This window comes from Solea solea, chromosome 17, assembly GCF_958295425.1.
Source record: "Solea solea chromosome 17, fSolSol10.1, whole genome shotgun sequence".
Classification (NCBI taxonomy): Eukaryota; Metazoa; Chordata; class Actinopteri; order Pleuronectiformes; family Soleidae; genus Solea; species Solea solea.
In genome coordinates, this window is record NC_081150.1 from 17,422,549 (window position 1) to 17,434,788 (window position 12,240).

The 12,240-nt window shown below is 39.7% G+C and overlaps 1 protein-coding gene across 4 annotated transcripts in view; it reads right to left on the minus strand.

Annotated features, from left to right (window-relative positions):
- The window catches only part of LOC131443253 (nesprin-2-like), a 97,570-nt gene that overhangs the window by 75,202 nt on the left and 10,128 nt on the right, over positions 1–12,240 (minus strand). For all 4 annotated transcript variants that reach the window (XM_058612700.1, XM_058612701.1, XM_058612699.1 and 1 more), the window contains exons 10-29: positions 11,978–12,067; positions 11,633–11,746; positions 11,408–11,545; positions 10,535–10,699; positions 10,296–10,408; positions 10,045–10,213; positions 9,756–9,852; positions 8,672–8,868; positions 8,423–8,575; positions 7,329–7,466; positions 7,168–7,242; positions 5,974–6,141; positions 5,242–5,400; positions 4,517–5,152; positions 3,599–3,733; positions 3,215–3,379; positions 2,952–3,118; positions 1,890–2,040; positions 850–974; positions 37–187 (exon numbers count right to left, since the gene is read on the minus strand). In XM_058612700.1, coding sequence (XP_058468683.1) covers positions 37–187; positions 850–974; positions 1,890–2,040; positions 2,952–3,118; positions 3,215–3,379; positions 3,599–3,733; positions 4,517–5,152; positions 5,242–5,400; positions 5,974–6,141; positions 7,168–7,242; positions 7,329–7,466; positions 8,423–8,575; positions 8,672–8,868; positions 9,756–9,852; positions 10,045–10,213; positions 10,296–10,408; positions 10,535–10,699; positions 11,408–11,545; positions 11,633–11,746; positions 11,978–12,067 — 3,306 coding nt within the window. The remainder of the gene's footprint in view (positions 1–36; positions 188–849; positions 975–1,889; positions 2,041–2,951; positions 3,119–3,214; positions 3,380–3,598; positions 3,734–4,516; positions 5,153–5,241; positions 5,401–5,973; positions 6,142–7,167; positions 7,243–7,328; positions 7,467–8,422; positions 8,576–8,671; positions 8,869–9,755; positions 9,853–10,044; positions 10,214–10,295; positions 10,409–10,534; positions 10,700–11,407; positions 11,546–11,632; positions 11,747–11,977; positions 12,068–12,240) is intronic.

Here is a 12,240-nt window from a genome sequence, read left to right on the forward strand (position 1 = left end):
TATTTCACGCTGTTTTACAACACAACAAATATGTACCTTTAAGTTGGACTCCAGATTCTGGTCAGCAAATCTGAAGGAGGAGATGTCCACGGACCGTGTGATGAGTTTGTCCAGTTTTTGCGACACCAGTGACGTCTGATGACCCGTAGACTCCATCAGGTCAGCTGTCTTCTCCACATACGTCATCCTAATGTAAACAAACGACTTGACTTTTTAGTATAACACTGGTTATTATGACATCTGCTGATTAAGATCATGTAATATGATTTTTTTATTTATATGTTTTAATTTAATTTAATTTAATTTACTATGCTTTTGATCTCACAGAGATATGGGAGCAAGAAAAACCTGATCGGGACAACAACAAGTAAGACATATTCCATACAGACGTGAAATTTTAACCAAAAAAACTCCAGACTTTCAAGGATATAGTTATTTCTGACTCTGAAATTCACTTTTTGTGACAAAACGGGTGAAAAGTAATCCGTGTAGACCTTTAAATCTTGAATGATGACACCCAAATATCTGCTGGCACTGACTGTATCTTAAATAACATGATAGACTGTCTTTAGGGTAATTCTATCATTTAAATGCGATAAAACATACAGTAACATGTTTGCAGAAATATAAATACTGCTTTAAAAATAATGTTTAAAACTTAGTTAGAGGATTTATCAACAGGTTAAGTTAAGAAACTGAGTCAGTGATAAATGTTTCCTTAATTATTCAATAATAATCTCCTCCTACATGTTTTTAAGATGACGTACACGTGTGTTCATTTGTCAGAACTTTATCCCTGTGCCTCAAAAACATGCTGTAAAGTTTAACTGTCTTACAAAACTCTTATACCTTTCCAGCACTTCCTGTTCAGGCGAATTCTCTTCCTGTTGTGCGACGACCGTCTCCGTCTCTGGGGCGACGGTCCACTCTGCCTCCGCCTGCTCGGTCTCCACAGTGTCGCCGCTGACGACCGTCTGCGTGGGAGACGTGAGAGAGAGTCACTCGCTGACAATAGGAACAGAGGGAAAGATGGAGCAGCGAGTTCATCCAATTACAGAAGATTAGTGCTTCACAGCTGGTGCTGTGTCACAGTCACAGCTAGTGACTGAGCAGAGGAGAGGCCACTTAAAGTGTTTTAAATGTATTCAAATCCATGTGTGCAACAGACATATTCTCATATATTTGCTTGATAAGAAAAGTCACACAAGTGTGTGGTTTGCTGGCATGGAAGCACAAAGAAAAACATATTCAAAGCTGCATAAGCAAATTTTTTAGGTGACGAAAATGTGAAAAACTGAAGAAGGGATGTGACTCGCAGGATATATGTGAAAGAAAAGAGGGTAAAGCTGCTTGAATCGATTTTTTATTGCAGAAATTTACACTTTCTCCGTCCTTTGAAAAAAAAGCAATGACATAAAAACAGCCTGACTGTTCTAAATTATAGTCCAATGTAAATTATGGACACTAGAAGTTTTAAACTGTACAAATATCACACAGTTATAGCTGGTTATTTCAATATTCACTGTCTAACAGACATTATATACTCCTTATAATAAGCCCTTTTATGTACTTTAGGGTAAGGACCTTGCTTTAAGAAGCCAGCCATCTTGCAGAAGCAAAAACTTATTTACACAAACTAAGATAAACATCCTTTCGAGTCTGTAAAAGCTTCTGAATTTCTCTGACATACTTGGGAAAGAGAGAGGTGAGCGGGGAAGTCCTCTATTTGTTGCAATCTGTAGTCTCAACATTAGAGGGCGCTAATTCTTACACGCTGGACATTTAAACATCACACATGACATACAAAGTCAAGAAAATAAGATGTTCAAACTAAAGTGCATAGTTTAGAGGAGAAAATAAAGAAACGCAGTCATGTGATTGCATCATACCTGTACTTGACGTTGGACTCGGTTGTGCGCCGACCCGGCGTCTGCGTGTTCCTGTGTTTCCATCAGGACGTACGGAGATCGCAGTGGCAGAGTTTCACCACAGTGTGGCACCGAGACCGCCACAGGTGTCAGGTCTGGTTGCTGTTCCCTGCTGATAAGATAAGACATATTCATTGTGGGGGGTGGTCAAGGTCAGTCAGTTAGGACCAGTGCAACACTCATCTGATTAAGATTAATAGAAGGATTACGGAGTGATTATCGTTATGGAATAAGCTGTCTGCTTTAATAACATAAGGCTGTTAATTTTAACTTTTATTTTGTAACTTGAATGTTTATTTAAAGATGTGATTTTTTTTATCTCCTAGTGTCCATGCTGTGATTTCTTAAACTAAAATCTGGTTTTGTTTGTGCAGCTTTATAATATCCTAAACTTGTTTTGTAAAAAATAAAATTAAATGAGATTAAATATGAAACACAAACACAAAAGTTTGGTTCAGACAGGACCTACAATCGTGAAGTTATAACTGTAACTGTTTCGTGTTTTTTGGTGAGACATCAGTAAAAGCCGAAGATGTGGCGCCCCCTAGCGCCCGCACCGTTTGACATTGAGTAAAGCCTTTGATATATTTTAATCCCTAACTTGTCCAGAGTAACCACATCAAATTGGAAGTTGATCGCAGCAGAGCTCTAGGAGGAGTTTGTTCAAATACCACATGTGCGAAAGCACCAATACTTAATAAGGTAAAATTCAAGCCCTTTTTTTAAGATTTATTGTTAAAATTCACGTTTTTATTTATTGGTGTGTTTCTACCTGCTACGTCACAACAAAATACCCATTCTGTGTGTTTTGTAAGGATTTTTCATCTTTGTACATAAACCTTTCTCAAATCTGCAAATATTCAGTGATATTTTCTGATATTTCCTATAAAAGCCGTGGAATTTGCTCTCCACCGTGAATCTAAACACAACCCTTTAATGCTGAAGTTGTGACGTGCAGTAGCTTTGCAAATAAATGATTGGCAGATTATATTATTTCCTTCTTGACGTCGGCATTTTCCTTACTTATAGGCTGAGAGAACTGTGTCAGTGGGACGTCTTTCTTGTGCTCCGTGTGTCTCCATCGGCTGATCTGCTGCCAGGCCCGATGATCTACTCTGTGTCACTGTCTCACGCAGCGCTCTCAGAGCTTCCACCCGTTCTCCTGCAGAAGCAGCTCCGTCCACGACGGCCTGAGGGCAACGAAAACATCCGAGACTGAACTCCTGCGTCTCTCCTGCTTCACCACCACACAGTTCACTGCACATGCTATAGGGTTATGTGAGTACCTGCTGCTGCTGCTGCTGCCGGAAACAGTCGTGGTCAGTGTGGTCAGTGTGGTCAGTAGTGTCGTGGAGAGCGTTAGTACACGTTAGTACAGAAAATGACTGCTCTCCTTCTCTGATCTTAGACCATAAGACGGAAACAAAGGCAGCCATTTCTCTGCGTACGTCCTGAGGAGGACACAAAGAGTGGGAACATGCTTTGGAGACAGTTTTAAGGAAACGTTGTGAGAGAAATATGTTATTTAGGTCAAGTTATCATGGTTTAAATGTTTGTAGATCATTTTATTAATCTGGGAAAATGTGAAAAGTACAAATGTTATTTAAAGAAAGGCCTTTTGTGACAATTGATTGAACTTTTTTCCGTCTCTCATCAACTCTCTATCCTACCTCCCACTGCTTTCTGACTGTTTCAGACTGGAGCATCACGTCCTGGAGCTGCGGCTCAGAGCAGAAGGCGCCAAAACCTTCCGCTGCGTCCAGGAACTCCTCGAGGACGACGGGCTGCAGAATCTTTAAAGCCCACTACAGCAGAAAGACACAGAGCTAGACAAACATGCACAAACAGATCCAGCGGCAACACAAAGCCCAACAAAAAAACCAAACAGACACCACAGACTTTGAAAAGAATGTGGTGTCCCAAACTTAATTATCACATTAAGTTTGGGATTTGTGAAGTCTGGGTTTTGTTGCAGGAAAAGTCTTAAAAAAGGGAAACTGCTTTTTTGAGCATTTAATAAGCAACAAACACGTTGAGCGCTGTCTTTAAAGTCACTTTGAAAAGCAAATTTTTTTGGCAAATGATAAAAAATTGCATTAAAAAAGCTTTCAAAAGATGCAAAAAAAATATAAAATAAACGAATCCAGAGCTTGTACTTTTGGGGTGCAACCACACATCCACTCATACAAACACTGCTACTCTGCTAAACACTGCTAATTTACTACGACTATTACAGAACTCAGGAGTCAAAACGGGGAGAGACGTCACCTCCGAGTTGGTTCATTCCACAGGAAAGTTGTTAAAAAACACACAGATGTAAACGTATCCCGACCTGGTCTTTGTTAGCGATACCAGTTGAAAACAACGATGTACATGGTTTTTTTTGTGCACACAAAAATATACGACTGATTTACAACAGATTTAATACAGAATTTCAATTTACCTGTTTACCCTGTTATCAACTGGTGTTGCAAACAAGAACTAAGCTAGGATACGTTTACTTCCATGTTTATTTTCCTGAAGATGACTCTAACTTCCGATGTAAACACAACGCAGCATTTTATTGCTATGTTTTACTCTTACTTTACCTTTTTCCTCTTGGCTTGTGACTCTGAAATCTCCCTGCTGCTGAATAACTTGATGGACTGTTGGATGTGCTCCTGCAGACGGACTCTGGCCCTCTCCATTCGGCTCCTCGCCATCGACTGGGCCTTTAGATGAACTTCACTGTGGACCATCACCGGTGGCTGTGGAGACTGAGAGCCTCTGTTGACGGATTTCGATTTTTGACTCTCAGACTGGAGAACTGTGCTTTTTTGAAATGTTAGTCCAGCAGCAGCAGCAGCAGCAGCAGTTTGCGTCAAAGGCTGACTGTGGGTTTCGGGACGTAACTGAAGCTGCATCACTGGTTTAGATTCACAAAAGTGAAAATGAGGCACTGGTTCCCGGAAAGGCTGAGGCAGCATTTGGATTTCAACAGTAGGAACAACAATGGTCGTTTCATCTTGTGTGTTCCTGTTCACCGAATGTCTTGTGCTTTGTTGAGACATATGAGATAGATACACAGGAGAAATTTGACTTGGGTCCTGGTTCTGCACCTTAATATTCTCAGTCCAGTTTGCATGTTTGGTTCTGGCCACAACAAAAACCCCGGTCTCTCGTTGTCTTTGAGTCTGACGGACTGAGTCCTCAAACCCAAGGGAAGTAAACAATCCAAGAATCTCCTGATAAAATTAAAAATATAAACAAGGCATGTGAATGTAAGTTACATTTTAGGAAACTACAGTCATTACTTTAGATAAATTTTACTAACCTGACAGTTGGAGATGGCCTCCGAGACTCTGTGCTGTAGCCCAGAGGCACTGAGGTGCTGCAGAGGAGAAGATTTCCGTACACGGCCAATAACGTCCTGCAGATCCCGTCCCTCGGTCACAACCTGGTTCTCCAGCTGCAAACCTCGAGAGAGCAGCACCTAAGAGGGATGACACAACTTACATTGGCCTGTGCAAATGTTTAAGCAGAGAATTGTGTCCCTAAAAGTTGTAAAAATCTGCCTTAAAGTCACTCAAATCCAATATGAGCACTATTTCAGTGTGCACATATAACCAGCTACACTGTAGAATGTTTGGGAAGGTGAATTTTGAGTATTTGAGTATTTGGACACATAAGCATCTAAAAGTTCATAATTTTATTTAATTTCATATCCTTGCACAGACGTATTTTTCTTTATTTTTTAATCTTAATGATATTTTCAATAGTTTTATCCTTGATCACTTCACCTCACCTACATTTCACTGCATGTTTTCCCATGTAGCTCTGTGCATGTCACTAATAAAATCACTGAAACATCAAAACAACATGATTTTCTAAACAAAATGAGGGAAAAAATGATTATTAAGAAAAATCTGGGGCCTGTTGCAGCAAATTTGCAAAATGCAAGCTGCAGTTCTTGCCTAACTGCAAGCAAAAATCATCTGTCATCTGTAACGCTGCTATTATTCGCACTGCATCCTAAAAGCTTAAATTTAGAGGGGAGGTTGCTGACTTTGGCTGCGGAGTCCAGTGCGGAGCGCCTTCTCTGCATTTTCTCCTGCAGCAGCTGGTAACAGTCCAGAGCGTCTGAGCTCCAGTGGTCCAGCTCAGCGAGGCGGCCCTCGAGCATGGACGCAGCTCGCTGCAGCTCCCAGCAGCTCCTCTCTGCCTCTGCCAGCATCTGTTAATATATACATGTAAAACATAAGATAATAAACTTTTCACACATTGTGTTACAGCAATCAAAAGTAAAGACTCGCTATAGGAGCTGAACCAAACTTAATGCATATTCAGTTCTTCCAGCCTTCAGTCAAAGTATAACTGAATGTGTTATTATTCACTATTTTATCTGCAGTCAAGTTTTACTTGACTTTCATGATTGTAGCCTGTTCTTTCTGACTCTTAATCAAACTTTAACTTTCCTTTAGAGCCGCAACTAACAATTATTTACAAACTCGATTAAATTGACGATTATGTTCTCGATTAATAGAGTACTTGTTGAAAAATGTTACCCAAACCTCGACTTGATGATTTGTGTGTCTCGTTTTGTCCACAAACCAAAATGTATACATTTTAATGATTTTAACAGAAAATATTTACATTTTAGAAGCTGAAAAATCAGACAGATTGTTTCAATTATTAAAAAAAAACTCCAAAACCAAATAATCAATTATCAAAATAATTCACGATTAATTTAGTAATTGATTAATAATCGATTAATCAAATAATCATTGCAGCTCTACTTTTTTCATTATTGATTCTTACGTTTTAGTCTATTTAACATCACAAGGACTCTTTTTTTATAAGCTTTGTTTACATTACTATTATTTATTATATATTATATTATTTATGTATTTATTTTGGTCATTCATTAGAATTTTAGTTTTTTATTTGTTTTTTTTTGCATGCGATATTTGCAAAATAGAATGTGGGGTGATGGGTGAAGCTGTTGTTCCTTGTTTTGTTCTTTATCCTGTGAAGCACCTTTACTGTATTTGCATTGCTTTGTATGGAAATGTGTCATATAAATAAAGTCTGACAGGGTTAATTGAATAATAAACAAATATTATTTGCTTCCAGTATTTGAATATCTAGACACGACAGTGGATTTACAGGATATCGTCTGAATGGGCTTAGAAACAAAAATGATGGGTGAGATAATCTCAAGAGTCACAGCCGAATCACAGTGATTTTATTTTAACAGTACCTTTGGGAGAGTCTCTATTTCCGGGGATAAACTGAGCGACGACGCATCCACCTCTGCCAACTTTTTACTCAGTAGCTGATAAAAACAAAAGCAGATGAAGTAAAACAAGAGTTTCTCATCATCTAAACTTTATTATTTATTACAGTGTATGTTTTGCCCACCTGTAGTTTCTGTCTTGTCGCATTCAGAGGAACAGAGGCCACGTCCAGCGGTTGTCTCAGTAACCAGGTAAGGTCCTGGGTCAGTGAATGCACCATTTGAAGACCTGGTGGATTAACACTGGGCTCGGCTGAGACGTCCTAACAACAAAACAAATGCTAACTTAAGTGACCTTTTATATCACATTTTGCTCCATCACAAGCAGTGTGACACAAAACAAATGCTCTATTTAAACTGGTGTTAACACAGTTTAAGATAGAGCTGTACTTAAATATACAGTGTTTATGTCGTTCTGCTTGGGGTTCCATGCTAACGGACAGTAAACCAAGACAGGAAGTAGTCTATGCAGACACTGGAAATAAAATTAAATGCAGTTTTTTCCATTTCAATGATAAGAATTTATTGAAAACACAAGTGTAAATATCTTAATGCCACAAATATAAAACATTTACCTGCCATCATATTCCTAGCCAAGCAAAGCTAGTGTGCAAATTACTATTTGGTTTATGGTGTATTTTTGATATTTTGTGCAGCCAAAGTTTGAGATTAAACTCAATAAATAATAAATAAATATTAGGGAATATTTAAAGTGGTTTTCACTCCTTAAATCATGGGACTCATGCTCAAAAGACCTGAAGGCCATTATATATCCAGGATGATGTCAAATTAAAAGTGTTTGTTATGATATGGAACGATACACAGTTCACAATAAAAAAATGTTTTATCTTTATGATGCAAAATGAAACAGATTCAGTAACATATGAACTGTAATTACACACTAAACAGGCTTATACATAATGTTAAATTAAATGTAATACATTTAAAATTGTGATACATTAAACCTAATGTAATATTATTATTAAAATATTGCTCACTGCTTATGTCTATATTCTAGGTCCTCGCTGTGCCTCAGCCACTCATGCTGTGTTTTATTTATTTATTTATGACAAGTTGATATTAAGTGAAACTGAAAAAAAAACTGAGTGGGGGGCTGCATGTGGGCCTCGGGCCAGGAGTTTGAGACCTCTGCCTTAAATCATAACAAATTTTAATCATATCTCTTTTGAAACACTGTCAGCATAAACAACAGACTTACAAACTTTGTCCTCTTCACACATCCAGCCCAGCACTTGTTGATCTTGCTGAGTTGTCCGACCAGACTGCGGCTGGTTGAAGTTTCCGTTGCTTCAATAAGGAAGTTCCCGGCCTCATTTAGCTTAGCGTGACAGGACGTCCACTCACTCATGTCCTGCAGAAGACAAAACAAATGACAAAATCAGATGGTTCACAGCTTCTCTGGAAACAGTGGACATACAGTAATGAGGAGTCATACAGAAGACTATACCTGTGTCCCTGCAGCAGGAGACGGAGTTTCTGACTGTGAGAGCCACGTCTGCAGTGAAGGGAGACACTTGCTGTAAGTGTTCCACGCAGACGCTACTCTCTCCATCCTTCCTCTCACTGTTGTCGCAGCTTCTGTGAGCAACTCAGCCTCCATTTCAGCCTCTTTCACCTGACGCTGAACAAGCTGGGAATCTTCACCTGGAGAGTGAAGAACAGGTAAAGGTCACTTCTTCATCTGCAGACGTGACAGATGTAACAGCCGTGCAAAGACTACTGGGGATTGATTTGGTAAAATAAAACACAAGGGCATAAATTAGGTACGTTCAGCCTTGTCCTGAACTTTCTCAAGGTACTACCTTCTGACCTTATTTGGGGCCAAAACAATCAATCTACCAAATACTTAATCCATTCATTGTCTACCGCTTTATCCTCCACATGAGGGTCGTGGGGAGCTGGAGCCAATCCCAGCTGACACAGGGCAAAAGGTGGGGTCACACCTTGGACTGGTCAACAATCCAGCGCAGGGCAAACACATCATGCAATCTTGACACAGAAAAAGAGACCTTCTTGCTGTGAGGATATCCACTACTCCTCCGTGTGACTCCCTAATACTTCATTCATTTCCTAATCCTTGTAGTGGAAATACAAATAGTTCTTAAAAAAAGTCCCTTGTTCTTGGTACCAGGGACAGAAATTAGCAGTAGGTTGGTGCAAAATGCCCTTGAAATATACAAAATATGCCTTTACGGTTGCATGACAGGGGCTTTAAATGCTCCCGTAAAATAGATAAGTAACTTTGAAAATTGAAAATGCCAGCTAGGTGTCCAAAGCAGAAACAGCTCCCACTATTTCCTCCACCATGTTGTTTGCCAGGGCAGCAAGCTAAGAGCTATGCTCACTAGCTAGCCAGCCTGTTCACAAACCATGGAGCAGTTTATACATAAAATACCTTCACTTGAACAAAAATAAAGTCGAAACAGGCCCAAATGAACAGATAAAAACTATTAAAAAAAAAAAAAAAAAGTTAATTTGCTAATATTTGTTAATATTAGTTCTTACAATGTAAACGTAGCATTAGCTTGTACCTAGTGCTGCCTTGCTGGTGTAAGCATTAGCCTTCTCCTTCAGGTTCTGGAGGGAGTCCATCAGAATCAGAATCAGGCCTTGGTGCTCTACTGTTTCCTGGAAAACACAACAATAAAGATCATTACTTATGTAGATTTTTTTTGGTTAAAGCAGGAGGGTCAACAAATCTCCTCATCTATGCGTAATTAGCTGTAAAGAGAGCTTTGTTGTTATAATTCTCAGCAATTTCATTGTTTTTAACTGGTGTAAATCTTGTATTATTTTTTATTTATTTGAATAAACACTCACATGCCAGTCTTGCAGATGTACATGCACGTCCTCCTCGGTTCTATAAGGACTTTTCCACGTCTGAATCTTGGCATTTATGCGATTCAGGAGGTTCAGGACAGTGTGGCGGTATTCCCGGTATTCCAACTTGATCCCATGATATTTGGTGGTGACTCTGATATGGGTAACACTGTTTTCAAATGTAGTACAAAAGCATTAACTCATTATCCAGGGGGATTACTGGTACTGTGGATTATTTTATTGTCACGTACCGTCTTTTTATCTCGTCAAACTTTTCAACTGGCACCTCCATGTTCCCTGAGTCGTCCATGTTGTTGTAGTTGTCAAGGGTTTTGACATAATGGCTCATCTCGTCAATTAAAGTCTAAAAAACAGAGAACAACATTACAAACACAAACTGAGTGTCCTGAGACACAACATGTATGACTTTTGAGTACAAGAAAGATCAAATTTGTTCAGCAGTGTTCAGAAAATAATAAAGAAAATAAACCTTAAGTGTTTCCTGTTGTGCTCGGGCTTCTTTAGCGATGTCTGCATGATCTTTGGCCGTCCGTCCTCCTTCTGTCAGTGCTGCCTCTGCACGCTGCAGCCATGACACCACTGAGTCCAGAGGAGGAGGAAGAATCAGGTCCAGCTCTGCTTTACATCGCTGCAACTGAAGAATAATATACATTCATGATATAAACACATATAAGTTCGTGTCAAAGGAATGTCTCGTCTCATGTTTATCCCACAGAGTGTACACATGTGAGCCACTTCTGCTAATGATGGGGCCCATACAAAATGGATGTGAACCTAAAGTGTCCCACCTTGTGTCCCAGTGGCACGTGACCCAAATATTCTTAAACAAATCTGGGCCGTTTCTGAGTAAATAAGAATCTGGATGTCACCGTAAGTTTGGCCATGTCATAAATAATAAATATGGCCTGAATATCTTGAGACAAACGTCTGCCAACTTTGGTAAAGGTGTGGCATAATGTGGACATGAACCTTAAGTGTCCACACATTAGAAATTGCTCTTATTGCTCCCAGGAAAACAGTTTTTATTACCAACTAGGTAACGTTTCTGGTCCAAGCGCTTCTTCTACATGTCTGAGTTAGTTCTGGTTTACTTTTGGGTAACATGGCAATACAGTGGTCATCTTGAGTCCAAGATCTGGCAAACAGGGGCAGATTGCACCAAGTACCATCATTCAATGTGGTGTGTGGTAGAATGTCAGGATACAAACACCATAAGTGAATCCTAGAGCACATTTGGAAGCAAATGCTTCTCCCATTTTTGTCTCAATAAAGTCAAATTATGCAGGAAAATTCATAAATAAGGGAACAGGACAAGAGTGGCCGTCTAATTGTGGTTCCTCACCTCATCCTCCATACGATCCCATGCTGCTCTGAGATCATGCAGCGCTCGACTAAGCTCAGGGCGACGACTTATATTGGAGAGGAGGCTCATGACGTGTCTCCTTTGCTCAGAGAAGGAGCCAGTATGATTCTGGAACACCTGGTGAGCCAAAGTTCACAAGCCTTAACAACAACATAGCCATACACTCCGGTGAATTCTTGTTTCAGTTCATGTGCTTGGCCTTACTTGATATTTTTCTGCGTAGCCCGAGTTCTCTGTGCTCATCCAGGACTCTGACAGTTCCTGAAAGGACTGCTGCAGCCAGGAAGTCACCTCGTGCGCTCGCTCACTCAAAGGGACCTACAATATATACGCCACAACTGTCAACAGCTTCTTTTTGATGCAAGAATGAGAGTGCAATATGACTTTACATTAAAGTACACTAACATATGGTAATCTGCAAGAAAATCCATGCACCTTTTTAAGTATCAATCATATGCAACTGCTTTGTTTGCCAATAAACTTTGCAAATTTGTGTAAAATTGGACAAATATCATTAAAAAATTGACGTTTTCTTTCGTGTGTTGCTACCTGGCGTAATGACGAGACAGCCATTGCTGGAGTGAAGTGAGCGGGTAAATTCACAGGTGAGAAGCAGAACGGCTGATCCAGAGGAAACAGCTACACCACCACCATCACCAAAGGGAGTAAGAAATTAAAGGAAGTAGTTAAGACCCAGTTTGAAGCAAAAGACGGTGGGAATACCAGCAAAAATGGCCCAAAGAGTCGTAAAACAGACAGTAACACGAGACAGAGACGAGCTCACACACACTGTAAGACAGAATGCAGTTCAG